The 19,467-nt window shown below is 44.5% G+C and overlaps 1 protein-coding gene across 1 annotated transcript in view; it reads left to right on the top strand.

Annotated features, from left to right (window-relative positions):
- Positions 1–18,935, top strand: part of PKP4 (plakophilin 4) — a 73,115-nt gene extending 54,180 nt beyond the window's left edge. The window contains exons 11-21 of the mRNA XM_082483955.1: positions 6,096–6,279; positions 7,634–7,751; positions 8,253–8,444; positions 8,562–8,735; positions 9,576–9,726; positions 11,856–12,051; positions 13,979–14,063; positions 14,167–14,284; positions 16,460–16,591; positions 17,338–17,411; positions 17,956–18,935. Coding sequence (XP_082340081.1) covers positions 6,096–6,279; positions 7,634–7,751; positions 8,253–8,444; positions 8,562–8,735; positions 9,576–9,726; positions 11,856–12,051; positions 13,979–14,063; positions 14,167–14,284; positions 16,460–16,591; positions 17,338–17,411; positions 17,956–18,204 — 1,673 coding nt within the window. The 3' untranslated portion in view covers positions 18,205–18,935. The remainder of the gene's footprint in view (positions 1–6,095; positions 6,280–7,633; positions 7,752–8,252; positions 8,445–8,561; positions 8,736–9,575; positions 9,727–11,855; positions 12,052–13,978; positions 14,064–14,166; positions 14,285–16,459; positions 16,592–17,337; positions 17,412–17,955) is intronic.
- Positions 18,936–19,467: the final 532 nt, after the last annotated feature.

The raw sequence follows: 19,467 nt of genomic DNA, 5'->3' as shown, positions 1-19,467 counted from the left end.
TGGCAGGGGAGTGGGGCTGGGTGATCTCTAGAGGTCCCTTCCAACTCTGAAACTCCGTGATTCCGTGAAAAACAATTACAATCACTAGATGCAATAATATTACGTTTTGTCTTTATATATTCCCGTTTTCACTAGATATTTCAGTTATGGATATTTTGAGGGGTTTTTTTGTTCATTCTACATCTTATCACCTTGTCTGGATCACACTTCCAGGACAAAATTTCATCCTTGCTGCCTAAATCTTGAGCTCGTTCTTTGTTTCTACAAAATTTTTGGTACGTTGCGTGAATTAATTCAAGCACATGTCGTCTTCACAGAAGTTCGCCCAAGGTGTCTTCCCTCTGTACGGCTGGACCGGCGGTTTGGTGTCCGCTGTGTGGCAGGGAGTGTCGCAGCTGGCACGCGGAGTTTGATCTCAGGGCCTCACTGGCAGCAGTTTCCTCATCAAACATCTCTGAACCTCCACATACGCTGTGGGTAACGTCATACGAAAACATGAAGACTGAGAAGAGGACTGTATTACTCCAGAGTCTTGTCCTTTTGCCTTTTAATAGTAATTTCCTTCTTAGGAAGAATCTTTTTCTCCATTATTCTGTAAATATTTTTTGAATCCTTACAAAAAGAAACCCCGAGAACAACCCCCAAAAGCCTCAGTCACTGAAACTTAGCGGTTTAGATTTGTCTCTCTGTTTCTGCTCCTTTACTTTGTAGAAATTTCAAGTGCTTTTAGAGCGTCTTCTACACAAGGAAGGAACTTCATCAATTAAAGTCAGTTCCTATTATCAAAGGTTGCTGGAAGAGTTTGGCCAGCATCGTAGAGCCGGACACCCGGGGCCTTTCGAACAAAAAGCTGATTCTTTCAGATTTTCAGGAGAAAGCTGTTAAAGCAAACTCTCTCTGATGCACTAGTGCGTATGTGTGTTTCTTCAGTGTGGTTCATCTCTGCTCCTTTTCAGTGCTCGCTTCTGTAGTCAGTTCCTCAGAAAAGTCTTCCAGATTATCCTATTTTCTTTCTTTTTTTTTTATTGCTGGACCAGAGATTACAATAGATAGTCAGGATCATTTGGCTTTATTCAAAGCTTTTCAGGTTCAAGGATGGGATCAGTATTTTTTAAGATTTCTCTTTATTCTTGAAGTAGTTGGGGTTTCAGTCTAGAAAACCAGAAGTTTATGGGCAAGGCTTTTCTTTTTTTTCAGTTGCGAGTGTTAACGTACGTCCCAAATCTACGTGGAGAATATCCTCCAAACACCTAACAGTGCTCTTTCAAGGTGCCGCTGGTTTTAGGGAACAGGACACCTTGGCTTGCCTCGCCGCATCTGCACCCGCTAACTTCGGACGTGAGATCTGTTGGGAAGTTGATGGTGTTGAAACAGAACCCTGTTCTGCACCCGTAAGGCAAACCTCAAACGCCTGTCCTTCTCTCGGTAGTCCTCAGCTTCATTCATGCGTTGGGTTTGGGGGGTTACGTTTTGTTGTTGCCTCTCATTGATGAGGTTATTGCTACTTCCACATGCTGCTGTCGGCTCTGCCGCTACCTGCTCCTCTCCCTTCTTGCATCTTCTGTTTGTTTATGTGGGGCCCGAACCACCGTCACAGCCCCGCAAATACCCGTCCCTACATCCGCTGTCAGTGAGTGTGGTTATGCCGAGGCAGATGCCAGAGGGGGTCAGAGAGCGGTCCCTCTAACCTGCGCCGGGAGGCTGCGGAAGTCTCTATTGCTGACCTTTGTAAGCATTTTCTTTGAAGGTCCTCTTATGCAGGACTTTGGGCTTTTGCTTTCACGGAATCGGGGAATAGCTGAGGTGTGTAAACCTACACGCTTTCCATCAAGACTCTCTTATAACAGCTCTTGGGATTTTTATTTTGACTTTGTTGGGACCCGGTCTTACAGAAGAGGCATATCTACATCTTTAAACTTAGATTATACCTCTGAATATCCCGTTGAGCGTTTTTATCCTGCTTTTGTCTTCCCCACATGATTTTGGATTATTTTTTTTCTTCTCCCACTCAGCCTCTTGAGAGGAAAACAAAGTAGTTTACTTAGCTTGGTACGGGTGCTTGTATTTTATTATGTCTTGTACGTACATCTTAGCTATTTAAAAGCATTAATACTTAAGCTAGACTATGTCATTCAAGAGCTAGATATCTAGTTGTCTTCTATACCAGGTAATATTAAATATGACCTGGAAAATTTCTTTGGTTTTGAGAAGGCAGACGCACTCCTTAAATGTTTTCATTTTTATTCTTATGATCTAATCAGAATGGTTCGATCTGGCTAAAACTTTGCAGACAGGAATTTGTGTTTGTTATAGAGTTCTGTTTCTTGTCACTTTTGACACAAGCGTCAAGGTAAATTCTGTCTTGTCTAAAACAAATTTTGTGACAAAAATGTCCAACCATTGCTAATACCAAAGCAGTTTTGTCGATGACAGTAACTGCAAATTTTCATGTAGATAAGGCTCTCAACTTTATCATGCTACTTATTTTAATTTCCTGAGTAGGATTACTTTGGGCAGTGTTCAGAGCAATATTATTTCAGCAGGGTCATCCCTGAGCTGCAAGGGTCAGAATTTCAGGCAGAAATAGGGCAGGCGGTCCCTGGTCAAAAAAAAAAAACATTTTTCATTAAACCTGCGGAAGTTTTCTCATATGGCGTTTTAAACTCTCCTGCAAAGAGTTTTTATTTTTTTTGCCCACCTAGAGGTTTTCCTCACCTCTAGGCAGTGTTGGGCACTAATAGTGCTTTGTGATTTTTCTGCTGTATTTTATTGTACGTTCACAGACTAAGCAAGAAACGTGCGACCAGCTGAAGCAATCCGTTGAGTTACACACAAAGGAAAGTGCAACAGGCGGAGCAAAGGAAGTTCCTCTCCTCCCAGACGCGGGCATGGCAGCGACCATAGAGCCGTGCTGAGGCGGGTGAAGGGACACGGCACCTCTTGCTGCGCAGAGGTGTTTGAACGGATGTTCACCAGTCTCCAGAATGATGGAAGCGGCAGCTAAGAGCTGTTGGAAAATCATGTTTTGGAAAGTCGTTCTCTACCTACAGTTTCAAACTGCCTGTTTGGACTTTGGCAGATGATTTGGTAACAGTTAAATACTTGTTTTTAAGTGTGCTTCCACAACAATGGGGAATAAACAGGCGCTGTTATTTAAATGTCATACAAAATTATACAGTAATCCAAGAAGTTTCTTAGACCTTAACATGGCATTGTGCCGCCTCCTACCACCATTGTCCTTATCTCTCAGTCGAAATTTCCCAAATTATAACTGCCTTTGCCTTCAGGGTTTATTTCTAATAAGCACTAAATTTGGTCCCAATTGTCTTAAAATAAGCACTGTACAAATAACCGGATTGTATTCTCATTTTTAACATGGAGACTAAAGGGCTGTGTAATACACAGTTTTACTTTGTAAAATAAATAGCTGAAGCCTTCTCCCAAATTAGGAAATAGTGTCCCAGTGAGAGTTTTTGCCTTCACATAATGAGCATAGGAGTGATAAATTATTAATCAATCAACCTACTTCCTGGAGAGTCTGGCTTCTGGGCAAGTTTTGGCGTAGTTACTCAGTGGAGCGGCAGTGATTTGCTCTCGGAGCACTCCCCGGCCCATCCTCGGGGCCAAGGTGATACGTGCCGTGGTGTCACGGGCTTCTTGGGGGGATGGCGTTGGGGCCGGTCCTCCGGCGGGACTTTGCGGGCTGTGCTGTTGTGCCCACATCTGAGAAGATGCCGCGGGCCGTTCACCAGCGTCTGGGCGGGCGTCCGAGTCAACATTGCTGTGAAGGCGGTGGGGGGGGCTGTGTGCCACCTCCCCCTGGGTCTGGCGAGCGCTGCCGCAGCTGCCGGCGTGGTGCCACGGTGCCTCCGCCATTGGTGCCTCGGCCGTTGGGACAGCACAGCGCTGCTCCGGCCGTGCCGCGAGCTGTGCCTCAGCCAGCGGGTATTCAGAGGCTGCCGTACTTCAGGGCTGCGAGGTCTCCCTCTCCGTGAGTAACCGCGCAGTGAGGTTTGCAGAGCGAGGTCACGTCAAATCGAGCGTGCCGTTCTCCTGTATGGGTTAGGTAACTAATAGTAGCCTGAGACTCAAAATAGAATTTTTCTCTTGCATAACTCTCTCTAATAACAAATGTTTGGGGGTGAGGAGGAGGTTCAGGCGAGATCTAATTTCTAATTTGCATCACGTATTGCACAAAATAGGGTTTCACCTATTTCCGCCTATTTGCTGTCACCTCACACGCGTGGGACCTTTCCTGAAAACTCTTCTGTGGTTACTGCCCATATGCCAGTCGCCGCCTTTGTCATTTGTTCAAAAATTTTTCCACAAGAGCTCATGTTTGCAACTCCTGATGATCTTTCAGCCATGACAGCCACAGATTTGGGTTCTTCTCACTTCATTCTTGCTCTTCTATTCTTACGACCTTTCTTTTAGCTGTTAACTTCTGCCTGCAAAGTTGTAGAGATTTCCAGTGTAAACAGTCTCTCTCTTAAGAATATTGCCACGTCTCTTCCATGTTTAAGAAGTCATTTATGACTTTAATCTCCCAGTTTCATACAAATCAGGGTAATGATCTGTTTCTTCCTCTCCCAAACCTCTTTCTTACAGGGCTGTTGAAGCCTCCCCCCCGGAGGTCCGATGGTTGTGCCTTTTTTTGAGTAGGATGAAGAGTTCAGGAAAATGCCGTATCTCTTCTGACAAATAGACCTCCCGAGCTCAGCCCGCGGGCTGGCTGGGGCCACGGGGTGGCACGGCCGTGCCGCTGGGGCTGAGGTTACGCTCCCAGAGGGCACGCCGTCTCAGTGGCACCTCTGAGGAGTGGCTCTGTTGAGGTTTAGCTGCCCGGTTGTGGCTGCCCTTCCTCCAGAGGCCGTGCCGCTGGCTGAAGCACGAAGCGGGACACGTTTCTGCCAACAGAGCAGTGACAGTTCCGGTAGTGACGTTCCCCCACAGCCGCTGTCAGTCAGGAGGCCACTGCTGACGGTCGCCCATGGTTGGAACGTCCATGCCAACAGTTGGGGAAGGGGGTTACCAGCCGCTGCCACCTTCAGAGAAATGTTTTCCGTTTATGTAAATACTTGCGCCTTTCCTTGCACCCCGGAGCTCTCCTGTGGTGGAGGAACCAGCGGTGGTGTGGGTGCCTCTGCTGCCGGGCGGCCTCAGGAGGGCGTCACACCTACAGATGTGCAGATAGGTGACAGACATCAGTAGAATCTAGTTAATAGTGAAGGACTAAACTACTTCCAGTTTTTGTTTTCGCTGAAGTGTTGTGCTGAATTAATCCGGCAAATCCGCTGAGGAGCAGAAGCGTGTGCTGCGGCACGTCGATACCAGCTCGCACCGATTTGGCGTGTTGCCTGGCACCCTACAGAAAAAGGCAGATTTTTCTTCCCGTTACAGGCAGTCGGTATGGGACTGATCTTTGGATACCCAAGAAAGATAGTGGCATTAGCGATGCAGTGAGCTCGAGGCACGTGTAGTTCGGAAAGACGGAGAGGTGCTTTGCAGTGGAGCGGAGTCTGCTCCTGCAGGGAATGTCCCTCGGGACCCCGTCCCGCAGCAGGGACCTGCCCTGCTCCCCGCAGCTGCCCGACCGAGCGACACCGCGGGGAAGAAGGGAACATCTCCTGTCAGTCAGTGTCGGTGTCTGCTGAGGACTCAAGGATTTTTCCTTCAGAAAAGAGTGTTTACTCAGGGATACGCACGTTTTCCTTCTCGGTGTTGTGGCAAACGCCGCTGCTGATGGTTGGAGTTATCCTGATTATCACATCCCGTTCCAGCTCTTGTCGGAGAGCTCGTGCAGCTGCCAGACAGCGCGAGGGAAGGCTGCTGCATTCCGCGTAGTCTGAAGCGGAGAAGTATTTATCTCTGTCTGTAAAGTGAATCTTTTAATGGTGGCTTTGCTGAGCACTTACCGACCAGTGATGTTGGAATAATGTTAAAGTTGCCTTGCAGACCAGTTGCATTTCTTGTGGGTTTGCGTAGGTAAATTGTCTTTCTCTGTTTAAAGTGATGCCTTTCAAGTTGCTAATGTCGCTTCGTGTTTGTTTGCCGAGTCTTTTCTGACTTCACTGCAACGGAAATCTCTTCTTAAGGGGTTCTCTGGAACTTGTCTTCGTGCGATGCGGTGAAGATGACAATCATTAGAGACGCTCTGTCCACACTGACGAACGCTGTGATAGTGCCACATTCCGGATGGAACAGTTCTTCCTTTGACGATGATCATAAAATCAAATTCCAGACCTCCCTAGTTCTGCGCAATACTACGGGATGCCTGAGGTAACTTCCTGTTCTCGGAGAGTCTCTTTTCAGAGTAATCATGTTATCAAACGCGTCTTTTTTATACTGTCGGTTTTAAGCAAAAGAGTTGTTGCGGTCTATAAACTACATACAGTTCTATCATTTAGGCAGCTTTCGCATTGGGGTTTTTTCCGTAATAGAAAAATACGAAAAGTACAAAGTTAGTGGCTAAGATGCTAACTGTCATGGCTGGGGGTTAAATTTTGGGTGGGCTTTTTTGATAAATTATAATCATTGCACTCTTCGCCTGTTAATTACTGCAACTTTTGTGCTGTGTGTATTACTTAGGGAATATTACTTAGGGAAAAAAATGTGCATTTGGTGATTCTTTATTGTTGTTTACATTTAATTACGTTTGTATATACATATCAGTGAAGAGTTGTTTGGCTATTCCCTCTGGATTTCTCAAACAGCAGTAAGAAGAGAAAAACATATTCAGAATAATGAAGGCAAAACTAAAATATCTGAAAAGAGAATTCAAGAGTCAGGGTAGTATGTGAGCTATTTCTGTTCATTTGTAGGTTTGTTCATAATTTTAATTTATTACTTTTCAAATTGTGTTCCATTAAACAGCAGAGTAAGGCCATTGCGTTTGAACGGAACTGGAATTGCTTTTTATTTGCTGGTAACCCTCCTAAACTTCAGCAGGTTTTCATAAACTGCTTCTTTGTTGTTGTTCGCGGGGCTGTTTCTGAGATGCGGAGTTTCACGCTGCCGTTGAGCGCAGGGCTGCGCGGTGCAGCGGTGCGGATGCGCTCCGAGAGGAGAGCGCCTGCCCGTCCCCGCAGCGGTGCCGCTCCGGTGGCATCCGCTCACCGCGGGACCTTCGGTGCTGCCGCGGGGCGGCCGTGGAGGCAGAGACTTGTCTGCGCCCTGTGCTCCTCCTAACGCACAGCGCGGCCTTCTCCTTTGCACCCCGACTTGTACAGCTCCGCTCTGTCTGTGCGGCAGTGTGACAAACGTCGGTGGCGCTGCGCCGCGGAACACCTCCCTGAGTGGATCCAGTTTGAAAAAGAGGCAACAAAGGGTATTTCGAGCACAGATGGGCTCAGCGATCTGTGCCACAGCGACACAAGCTGCAGGTCGGGGCTTGTACAACCCAGAGGGGAAGTCTGTGGGAAAGGGGAAAGGGGGCGGTTGTGTCAGAGAGTCGGTGCTGTCGTGAAACTGCAGTTTGGAGTCGTATTCATCTTTGATAAGAACTGGGGTGGGCTGCTGCGCAAAATGGTATGCTTGCTTTTAACTTCTCAATCGGCCGTATAAAAACCTTCTGCGAGCGATTGTCCGTCTGTCTGCGAACGCGCTGTGCTCCTTTGTGGCTTCACCCCCTCAGGAATCTGAGCTCAGCGGGGGAAGAAGCCCGGAAGCAGATGAGGTCCTGCGAGGGACTGGTTGACTCACTGCTCTACGTGATCCACACATGTGTGAACACGTCGGATTATGACAGCAAGGTGGGTGCGCGTTTCTGCTCGGTGAATTTTAGTGCTAGGCTGTACGTCTGGTAGGCTCTCTCGGGGTTTGTGCAGTATAACGTAGCACCGTGATGTGCTGAGCTCAGCTGGTCCTCTCTCCCAACCCCGGTTCACCGATCACAATCAAATTCTGCTCCATAACGCAGCGTAACTTCCTTTGTGCTTTACATTGTCATCAGCGCCGAAGTATTCAGTCTCTAATAAAATAATAATAAGCTCTTGTGCTTTTCATTTTCTGAATACTAAAAAATGAGCCACTATAGTAGAGATTAGTGTTATAAATAATTTCATATTTGAGGGCACCAGGAGAGAGAGTGCCGTTTTCCCAGAAAAACAGACACAGCAATGCCCAAGGGCCAGAATTGGGATTTAGTGCTTGTGCTCCAAATGTCTTTTCACTGCTACTGTGTTGCTTTGCTTTGCTTTATCCCTATGTAAGAAAGTAACTCATTCCATGACATCTTTCTGGTTTGGCTTCAGACAGTGGAGAACTGTGTGTGTACCCTGAGAAACCTTTCTTACCGTTTGGAACTGGAGGTACCTCAGGCGCGTCTGCTGGGAATCAATGAACTGGATGACCTGTTAGGAAAAGAATCGCCTAGCAAAGACTCAGAGCCAAGCTGCTGGGGGAAGAAAAAGAAGAAGAAAAAAAAAACTTCACAGGAGGATCAGGTTTGCCGTGTTCCTCGTATTACAAATACATCAGCTGTAGTGTTGCTAAGGGGGGGGGGGGGACAACCACAAAAGGTAGAGGCTTCGTGCAGTTGCAAATGTATGTTCATTTCTCAGTGGGATGGAGTTGGCCCAATCCCGGGATTCTCCAAGTCTCCCAAAGGGGTGGAAATGCTGTGGCACCCGTCTGTGGTGAAGCCGTACCTCACGCTTCTGGCAGAAAGCTCCAACCCGGCTACTCTGGAGGGCTCCGCGGGATCTCTCCAGAATCTTTCTGCGGGCAACTGGAAGGTATGGGAGTGCCTTCTCTTCCTCCTGTTGTATTTTAGCTGGGTTCTTTAATAAGATACTGGAATCTGTTTGGAAGGAACACGTAATTTTCTGGTATGTATCTGAGCATTCTCTCTCGTGTGCATCATTCCTGCTCGTGTGCTGCAGTAATGTTATTTCCACGGTGAAAAGCAACGACAAAGATGGCAGACAGGAAGAGCAATATGGAAATTGGCCTTGAAATTGGAACCGTTTATTTGAAATAAACAGAAAAAGTGCATATTAGGTCAAAATAATCTTCTAGCATCTTCTACCTGTGAGTTCTGGTGGGAAGGTACTGTCAAAATAAGATCAGATAAATACATTGTTTGTATTTGTTTTATTATTTGTATTTATTTATTTCCATACATTCTGGCTTGTGGCCCTTGCATACAGTATGTTCAAAAAGCACGACGTGAGAACACTTTCTTAGTGTTACGTATTTGTCACAGGGAGATCAAAAAAGAAACATAATCTTTTATTTTGCTTGTAGAAAAACAGCTAAGACTTTTTAACATTATGACCATTATAAAATTGATCTTAAAAAAAAAAAAAACCAACCCTGTTCCCTTTTCAATAATTTCTTATCTATTAAGATATTTTGTCTGTTGGACCACTTCTTTTAAACGTTGCTTTGTAAGAGGAATGAGTGAAAAACAGCGAAGAGACAACCATTTATAATAATAGAAAATACACGCATTTATTGTGGCGTCTTTTCTTTGGAAAATATCCCATAACAGACTGTAAAATCACAATCTAGTAAGAGACTGTTTCAGGCAGGAGGTTGCTGCAGATCTGTGAGTAACCAGAGTTTTACGACAGTTCGCAGCATACATTCGAGCTGCTGTAAGGAAAGAAAAAGGACTGCCGATCCTGGTGGAGCTGCTGAGAATGGATAACGACAGAGTCGTTTCATCTGTGGCAACTGCCTTAAGGAATATGGCATTAGACGTTCGTAATAAGGAGCTTATTGGTAAGTCCGGAACGGCACCGGGGAAGGCGCGATGACCGATGTGTCAGAGCTTGTACTGGGAAACAGCAGGATGAGATCCTACCACCAGAAGGAGCATACGTGGCTGTACTGGATTGTGGCAGTTGGGTCACAGAAATCAATCTTTTTGCCAGCAGTAGCTTTTCAGAGTAATACTGACATTTTAGTTTGTCTTTAGTCATCTTGCATGGCGATTTCTTCACGACAGGTGGCAGTCACCTCAGCTAAACCAGTCTGAGTGGGGATTTGTCAGTACAAAACATGGTGGAAAACACAACTGCTTCCTTGGAGCTAAACAGGAACCTTTGCAGGGTTTCAGTGTCCCTGCTGTGCCCTAAGAGGACAGGACAGCTCTGCTGCCGTTACACCAGTAAATACATCACTTAGTAGTATTGGATAGGGAGAGAGGGAAGAAATCCTCTCCCAATAAGACATTTCCACAAAACCCCAGAAACAGAGCAGTATATACGCGTCTTTTGCTGATTACTTAATTCAGCAGGGTGCTTGCTAGAAAAACTTAGTTTCCCTTTTGTCGGTTTTAATATTTAATACTTTGGGCATTCATCTGTGCCCTTCGCATCTAGCATTTGAAAAAACTCAAACAACATTTTTTCTGCCATGATTGGGAATCTCAGTCTGTTCCGGCGAGTGCTGAACACTCCTCACTCTCACCCGCGGGCTGCTGCGGCCGAAATGAACCCTGCGGACACATGGCACGATCTAAAAAAGTTTCATGTTTGTCACAAGAGCGTTTTCCGTGTTGTAGACTGGTGGGATAAGTATATTACAACTGTTTATACAGATAAGAGTATCTTTATTCTCAAAAAGATAACTGCAGGTGAACAGAGGTTTATTCCGTGTTTCTGAAGCTTCTCCATCTCGGATGTTCAGAACGTGTGTTCCTGCAGTGTAGGTAGCGCTTGCATCAGAAACCGGCAACAGGAAATTCTGCCCTCTGGCACCAGCCGCACACAGGTCCTCCTCGGGTGATAGTCTCTTGTCAGGATTATGTTTTCCCTTCCTGGCAGAACTTTCCAGTTCAGGAATTTACCTCCACTTGTTCTCTCCCTGTCAAAGCCTTAACCGTGAACGAATTATCGGCTTTCAGATCCACTCTGAAACTGATCTTTGTATAAAATATTTTGAGACATGAACCGAGTCATAAATTACCCCACAATGGTAATCGATTTTATGCAACTTTACCACTGTTGGTGAGGACAGGAATTCGTGGGTTTACATGAACTAAACTCTGAAGAAAATAAGAGTTTGGGGACTGCAACAAATAACAATATAGATGGGTATATGCAACCATGTGGTGATGAGCTTGGTAAGAGTGGCAGTGACAGGCGCTGCTGTACACAGCAGTGCTGGGAATAGCTTTCCAGTGCCTTTGGAAGGGTTTCCTTTAGTTCACAGAATTCCTTTTGGGGTATTTTTTTCCCTCAGGCACATCACGCAAATAGATAGCTGATGGCTTTGTGTAAAGCTTATTCATTATTCGCTGTTACGTACAAATACATGTCTTCAGTAAAATCAGTTAATCATTCCATTAACAGCACAGCCTAAACAGGAGAATAAAATTACCGTAGCTTTAGTTAACGTCCTTTGCCTACAGTGTGATTGTTCCTCCGCATCACTCAGGAGCTGAAATCTGAAAGAGCTGAGATCTGATCTCTTAGGAATAACAAACGAGGTGAATGGAATGTCTGAAAGTAAAACAAAATTCCAAGTTGCTGTAAGGATTTCTTCAACCTTCCCATAAACGAAGCCTATGGAATGTGCGCTACTCCTTCAATCATAATAAACAGCGTAACGCTTTTCCTTGAATGATTCTGCTTTCTCCAAACAATTCCTCTTTACAAATTCCTGGTTTAATGCAAGAGTGCAACTTCTCACTTTTTTTTAAGCTAAAGGGAAAAAAATAATTCAAAACTTGATCTCTGGTCTCTCTTGACTCTGTGTAAAATGTGAGTTCTTGGAAGGTTTCCACGGTTTTGATCCTGTGTTTCTTCTTATTGCTTTCAGATGCAGTTTTGAGATGAGTCCTGTCATTTCAAATCTTAAGTACCAAAATGTATTTTTTCTCTTGGTTCTGTCGATGGTTTTTATAGGTAAATATGCTATGCGAGATCTGGTTAATCGACTCCCGGGAGGCAACAGTCCCAGCATACTGTCTGATGAGACGGTAGCAGCAATCTGCTGCGCTCTGCACGAGGTCACCAGTAAAAACATGGAAAATGCCAAAGCCCTCGCGGATACCGGGGGAATAGAGAAGCTGGTGAACATAACGAAAGGAAGAGGTGACAGGCAAGTGGGCAGCAAAGTTCATACCTGAACTGTTCCTCTGTTCCATTTAAAATGCTTAAGAATGCGGGAAATGGTTTTTTGAGTTAAGGAAAAAGAAAGGATCTGCTCTTGCAGTCCTGATGTGAGTAGCTAACAAAGCCTGAATCACGCAGGGAAGGAAGAGGCAGTCGGTACCACCGCTCTCTTGCAGTGTATTCACTGTCTAAAGCTTCTGGAGGCTTTTACGGGTACACGCAGTGATCACGTTAACGGGGCCTGTTCAGGTTACATGGCATTAAAAAATAAAAAATTGTCCCCTCTTAAACACCTACAGGGTTAATAGAATATTTAGAGCTTTTCAAAGTCAGAAGGCATTAGTGCCTTTGTCAGGAAGTACCGCAGTAGCTATGAGTTGTACGCAGTGTGGCCATTTGGAAGGCTGTGAGGGGGACTCGTCCTGCCGCGCAGTTCACCAAGCCAGCGGGACGCTCTCGAACAGGACTGCACAGCACGTGCGGACCGAGCAGACCCGGCTCCGCAGACGTACGCGGCAGGGCTGTGCCAGCCCCCGTGCGAGGGGCTTTGGTAGCCAAGTTCGGCGCTGGGCTTGACCAGGGTTGCGTTCAGCAGTAATGAACCCCTCTGGATCTGGGCAGCTGAGCGTCCAGCGACAGGAACACGTAACGGCCCCCGCGTCGCACGGGCTCACGGACCCCATCTGGTGTGGGCCAGCACTGCTGCTCTGTGCTCCCCGGCAATACAAGTGGTGCAAATCGTATTAGGAGGACTCGTGAATAAGGTGGGATATCACGGACCTCCCTTCTGCGGGCAGCAGAAAGCTGATGGCACGACAGCCCTGCGTACGGCTCCCGGGGTGTGCTCCGGTGGGAAAGGGGTCTCTTCTCTGAGAAGTTGGTCAGTGTGAATTAAACAGCACATTTTTAACATGGTCTTTGTCTCAAAAGGAACTGAGTATCCACAGTTACAACAGAGTATCCACAGCTCGTGATGCTTTCTATGTTCACGGGCACAGGCTCATTCCAGCCGCAGGTGTGATCCTGCAGATGACCTCACTGGTCTGTGGAGACAACATGTAAAGTTGCATCTGTGCTTATAGTTCTGAGGCAACAGGGTACACTGACATCTAAAATCTTGTGAACATATTAAGAATGTCTGCTCGTTGATTAGCACTATCAACTGCAATGTTTTTTCAGTCTTTTCTTTCAAAACCTGTATTTGGATGGATCTTCACAGTGACAGAAAAGGCATATGTCCAACGCTGATGCCACGCTGGGGCATTTAGTGTCGAGTCACTACTTCAGCACCACTACAGCTCACTCCCATTTCTCTTTAAAAAGATGACGTGATTTTATTGTTAGTAATAGCTAGAGCAATTTTCCTAGCCTTGCCCTTGAGGGCGGAAGAGAGCTTTCCTAGCCCAGAAGAGTTTTCAGTAGCGCAACACAGCACTGAGCGCAAAGTCTCACTGTGAGGATGCCTGAAGACTTCTAATACCAGCTCTCTTCCATTTGATTATTCTTTTTCTACAGTTAGGGATTTTCTACAATGATGAGAGTACGTAGTCTCAGTTTTTATGCATCAGATCGAATGTTTCTTCCCATGATTTTCAATTCTTGCAGAAAATGACAGTGGCTATTTTAGCCCTTATCTGGGTTCCGCACGTGGGTGACCTGAAGAGGGAATTTCTGGGCTGGACAGGGAAACAATGGTGGTGCTCCGTCAGGGTCTGCACCAGCCTTCGCTGGCACCTGCTGCCCCCGCCGCGGTCACGCTGGGGTACCGCAGGCGTGCCTCAGGGGCACCGGGAGAGACGACCTACCTCGCTGCACAGCACCGAGCTTCAGGCTGTTGTGTAGCTCAGGAACGTTGTTCTTTTTAAGTGGAATTAAGTGGCTTTCTACTGATGTCATATTCTTTACTTCCTCAGATCGTCACTGAAAGTTGTCAAGGCAGCCGCCCAGGTACTGAATACACTATGGCAATACCGAGATCTCCGCAGCATTTATAAAAAGGTGAATTACAAAACTGGCCTACACTGGAAAACAGTTCTACAGAACCTCCTAATTTAATGAAAAGCAATTTATTTTTGTGTTTTTTTTTCTTGCCACTCCCCAGGATGGATGGAATCAAAGTCATTTTATTACACCAGTATCAACGCTGGAGCGAGAGAGATTCAAATCGCATCCTTCTTTATCAACAACAAATCAGCAGATGTCACCTGTCATACAGTCAGGTCAGTCGGGAAATGCAGAGATTTACTGAAGGGTTACTGGTATCCCATTTTTTAAACTCAAATAGCCTCTCAGTTTACTGCTAATTCTATCAGACCAATAGTGGGGAACCTGTTTTCACTCCTGATTATGTAATGTCCCACTAGGATGAGTAAGACCAAATACAAAAACCATACTTTTCTGACTCCTTATTTATTTCTCACCTTTGTTCTTTTAACATCTTCAGCGTGAGGATTTAGATCTTCACGAGGGACTGATATAAAACCTACTTGAAGCTTTGTGTATTGTCTTTGTTTGGCATTTTATTTTATCCAATTTACTCTTCTAGTTTTATGTGAATAGATCTCTGTTAATACCGAGAAATACCTATCTACCACGACTGCTAAAATAAGTGACCGGTTCCTACAATACTCTCATTTAATTACTTCTTTATACAAAAGTAACAACCCCCACACATTCCTTCATGACATGGTTGACTCGAAAAACCAGGACTCAAGCAGGGGTTTGTTTTCCTAGGAGAAGTACCCTGGTAGTGCCTTAGGAAGGGAGAGCGAGCGTATCTTTCCTGCCACCACCGCAGTACGACATAGAGGACCGCCTCCTTTCCCTAGTGCCGTACGGGAGCAGACCGCAGTTACCAGTTCTGGAGGATTTTGTTATTTGGATCTTACTGTGTTCCACATTTGTTTCTCTCCCAGCCCTCCAGGATTCCAAAGAAACGTCCTGACCAAGTATCTTTGTCACTCTCAAACCATGTGATACCGAAGGCAGCCTTACTTTGACACCTGGCCGCCAGGGTGCACGTGCTGCCATTCAGCCACCACCCTGAGCCCACAGACTGTTTAAGCTGTGCATCTACTGCCAGGGCCAAAAGCACCTTCCCCAACTAGGCAGTGACAAGGAAGCAAACCCGGCTTAGGCTCAGGGAACTGACCAGATCCTACCAAAGCATAAAAGGCTGTTCCAGTACCTACTGTCACATTCCTATCTCGGTGCTTTCTCTCCCAGGGTACACTGGCAGAACACCTGTGTGACGCCAGTTCTCTGAACTCCACGTAGGAAGTAAACGGGCAGTTCCAACGTAATATTCAGAGGCTGTTGAACTTCAGAGAATGCCAAGTAAAAAAATCCTGATAGGAAGTGTCTGCTTTTCCGTTCCAGAGCGTGAACAACTCAAAACTAGTAAGGTGGAAGTTTGGTGCAAAGGCCACTGCGGCAGCAGCCTGGCCGAGCACAGCACGCACCGCAGGTGCGTGGTGGAACGGTTACACTTGGCCTCTAACGGTTGTTCTGGCTTCTGTCGCTTGATTATTAACACACACATTATGTTGACCGCTGCCAGAATTTTAATGGGTCCCCCATATTTAGCTTTTTTAGCCATGAATATGCCAGGATAATATCAGTAAACAAACTATCCATAACAACACAGAAACATGAGCTATGACGTAATGAACACAGCTGATGGAAGAAGATATCATTGATTAATTTTGAAGCAAAATTTCTAGAAATCATTTTAAAGTATTCTTCTCCTGTGTTACTGGAGTCTTTCTAAGCCAACAAAACCGGAGTGGTCTGTAAAACGGAAGATTTAGAACAAACTTTTTAGAGGTACAGTAGAGATTCAGCTGTTGACTGTAAGAATATAAAGTAAAGAATCCATTGTTATGATCTTACAATGGTCATCAGCCAACTGGAGCACAAAACGTCCAAGATACGCTTCTGTGTGCTAATCAAAGAGCAGTAATCCAGTGTGGACGTGGATCACTTCAGCCAGGCAGACCATAAATTCTTCTGTCCTGACCCAAGTGATAGGATAGACTTAAAGACTCTCTTTAAGTATAACTTACATAAAATCATAAACATTAGCAGGAGTATCACCATCTAAACGGAAACAAATTATGTCTCACGCAAACTGGAGTGGGTAAGGTCTCTTACTGCCGTTGTAAGCATTATAGCGCAGTGCTTCACCCCTAACGTATAACATTATAAATCTTGTGGTATGTTGTTGGTGGCTTTTGTCACTGGGGTTCTCCACCCAGGAAAAGCTGTGTCCTAGTTCTGTCTGGAACCCGCGTGTCTCTCCCTTGCGAAGCCTCGAGGAAGGTGGGGCTGCGGAGAGAACGGAGAGAAGGTTAGGGGTGGAAAAGCCTGAATGATAATCTCTCTTTTTTTGTCAGTTGGCAGCACGTCCTCGTCCCCGGCTTTATTAGGAATTCGAGAACCCCGCTCTGAATATGATAGAACACAACCTTCTATGCAGTATTATAATAACCAAGGCGATGTCATTACACATAAAGACATATATACTGGTAAGATAACCAGTTAGGTGAGCTTTTAACTGGAGTACGTAAATATTCCTTATCTGAGGAGTTTATACAATCATAACCCGGACAGTTGCATTAGCAGGCTTGTCACTACTTCATGTTGATTTCCGTTTTTATTCATTATATTCATTGTGTGTGGAACAGAGCAGGGTTTCATCTGACTCTTCTGCTCTTTTCTTTAAAATTGCACGTTACCAGAATAAGAGAAGACCAGTTTATATATTGGGAGGTGAGAGGTGTTTGGAATTTTTATTTATATTTTAAATCATATTACAGAAAATTGTTACATTATGCACATTATATATATTACATTGTGTTATAAATAATAATGTGCAGTTGTATATTATAATAATACACTACTATTATATTACTAAGTTATACCAAGACTTCACCTTTTCCCTCATCTCCCTTTTCCTTCTTGCCATTTGACATGTATCAAAACAGTGGAGATGACGGTGAATAAAGAGAAGGAAATTCCTTGTTTTAAAAGTTATTACTCTGGAAACCAAAAGACAGCAATGCAAAAAAGCCTCTTGGTTTCAATTTAGCTACTGCTGAGGAACAAAATTTGCCTGTATTGTGGTACTGTATTATATTATTAGTAGATACTGACATCTGCAGACTTGATTGTTTGGGTGCTACATAATTTCTTCTAAGTAAAATAGAAGCAAATAGTCTTACAGGTGAAAGAATAAAGACTGAAGTTTATGCCATAAACTGTTTCCTCACAGGTTCCAGCAAACCTTCACCAATTTACATCAGTTCCTATTCCTCACCAGCAAGAGAACAAAATAGACGACTACAGGTGACTGCAAAACTTTATTTTGAAATGATGCCAATAACGAGACTCGGCATATAGTGCTTAATGGAGCTGGAGTGTGCCCCGTGATACTGCAGCGCTGCTTTTTGGAGTGTATCCCTGGCAGAGTTGGTTACCAGGCCGGAGTGTACTCCAACTGGCAATTCCTTATGTTGCTTCTGTCACCTTGGGTTTCTTTTTATAGTCACATATTTTAGTGTGTTCTTCACGTGGTGGGATCTGAGACCACTTTTCCGACTTGACTTTGTTCTTTGGGAGGTGTGGTCAGGTTCTAGACTTTCTCCTTATGCTCTAAAGGTACCGCTTTTGGAGCATGCCTAGGTTCCCAGGGACCGCGGAAGGAGATCTGCGGGCAGGCTTAGAGGCTTTTCCCCCAGTTAGTTTCATTTAAAAATGAGGTACATTTCATTTGAAACCTGTGTTACTATCGGCGTTGGTAGAGCTGCACTGAACTTTTTAGGGAAAGGTTCTGTATCGTGTGTGTAAGTTTATATTCTGAAAGCTTATTTTTCTGTCGCTTTGTCAACAGCATCAGCAGTTGTACTACAGTCAAGAAGATACCAACAGAAAAAACTACGATGCGTACAGATTGTACTTGCAGTCCCCACATAGCTATGAAGACCCGTATTTTGATGATCGAGTTCACTTTCCTGCTACTTCAGATTACACGACACAATACGGACTGAAATCAACCACAAATTACGTAGACTTTTATTCCACCAGACGGTCGTCTTATAGAGCAGAACAGTACCCGGGCTCACCTGACTCCTGGGTGTAGCATCAAAGAGAAAAAACAAGAGCGTGTTTCTCATCTTGCGTGAGAAGAAGTGGAACGGCCTCATTTGTTGTTTTGGTTATGAAATGTGAAAGTGAAATAAAAGAAGGAACAAGGAAGATTTTATTTTTTTTGAATTATTTTTTTGAGTGAAGAATTGTGAGGAAGAAAAACTGGAAGGGATGGTTTTTTGCTCTGTTTAGATGTTAGGTATAATTACTTGTAGCTCCTGTAGTCTGGTGAGGGTGTGGGCGATGTGATGAAAGGTTTGAGAATTGAGTAAAATGAATTTGGAAAGTGTGTAGGTCAGAGCAAATTAAAGCTGATTTTTTTTTATGTGAATAAAAGTCTTGTTCTGATAGTTTGTACAGAAAAAATAAAATGGATGCCCTTGTTTTATTGCTATTACTAAATGTCAGATTGTACGCTATCACGTCTTGTAAATTTCTTTCGTTGGTGTAAATATGGAAATGCCACGTCGGTTTCAAGTGCCATCCATTTGTAATGCAGTGTGTCATTTTAAAAGGAATTTGAAACATCGTACACAAAACAAAATCCAAGAAAATGTTACAAATTTTAAAAGAAAAAAAAAAACTTTTAAAAATGAATAGTGTAATTTTGAAGCACAAAGTCCAGTCCGGTATATCTCCACCTCTCCCATTCCCCGCCTATTTCATAAGAAACTTCACTGCCATTTTCTATGCACATGGAGTAACAATAAATATGGAAGTCTCATCCATGGAAAGCTGTTCCCTCTTCATTTTTTTATTTTCTGTGTGTGATATTTGAAACAAATACCATGAATATGAAGTCTAATTGCATGTTTTTAAGCAGGCTAAATATATCAAAACATTTGGGCCGTTTTCCACGCTTTGTTCATGGCATACATTCTGAATTTGTCAGGCTGGCAGACCAAAGTATAACATTCTGCACTTTCCTCCTGTTACTCCTCAGACTAGTGGGTCTACTTTTGATATGGGCAATCCGAGATGTTTCAGAACTCTCCCGTTTTCTTCCCATCACTCCTCTACTTCTCCCCTTGCTCTCCCCAAGGAAATTAAGATGATCTTGCTTTCATAGAAAAGATAGTCTCCATTTGCACTACACTCTGCTTGGTCCTATTTATAATAAAAATCTTTGATTATTTTAAGTAGCTAAGTCACATACTTTCCTCACGTCGTAGTCTGTTAACTTTATACCGTCTGTAATCACAGTTATTGTCCCCCGTGATCGCACTTTTCTTTGGTTTTCAGTGCTTCCAAATAC

This window comes from Vanellus vanellus, assembly GCF_965231255.1.
Source record: "Vanellus vanellus genome assembly, chromosome: 5".
Classification (NCBI taxonomy): Eukaryota; Metazoa; Chordata; class Aves; order Charadriiformes; family Charadriidae; genus Vanellus; species Vanellus vanellus.
The sequence above is the reverse complement of the archived record's forward strand: the minus strand, read 5'-3'. Positions and strand labels throughout refer to the sequence as shown.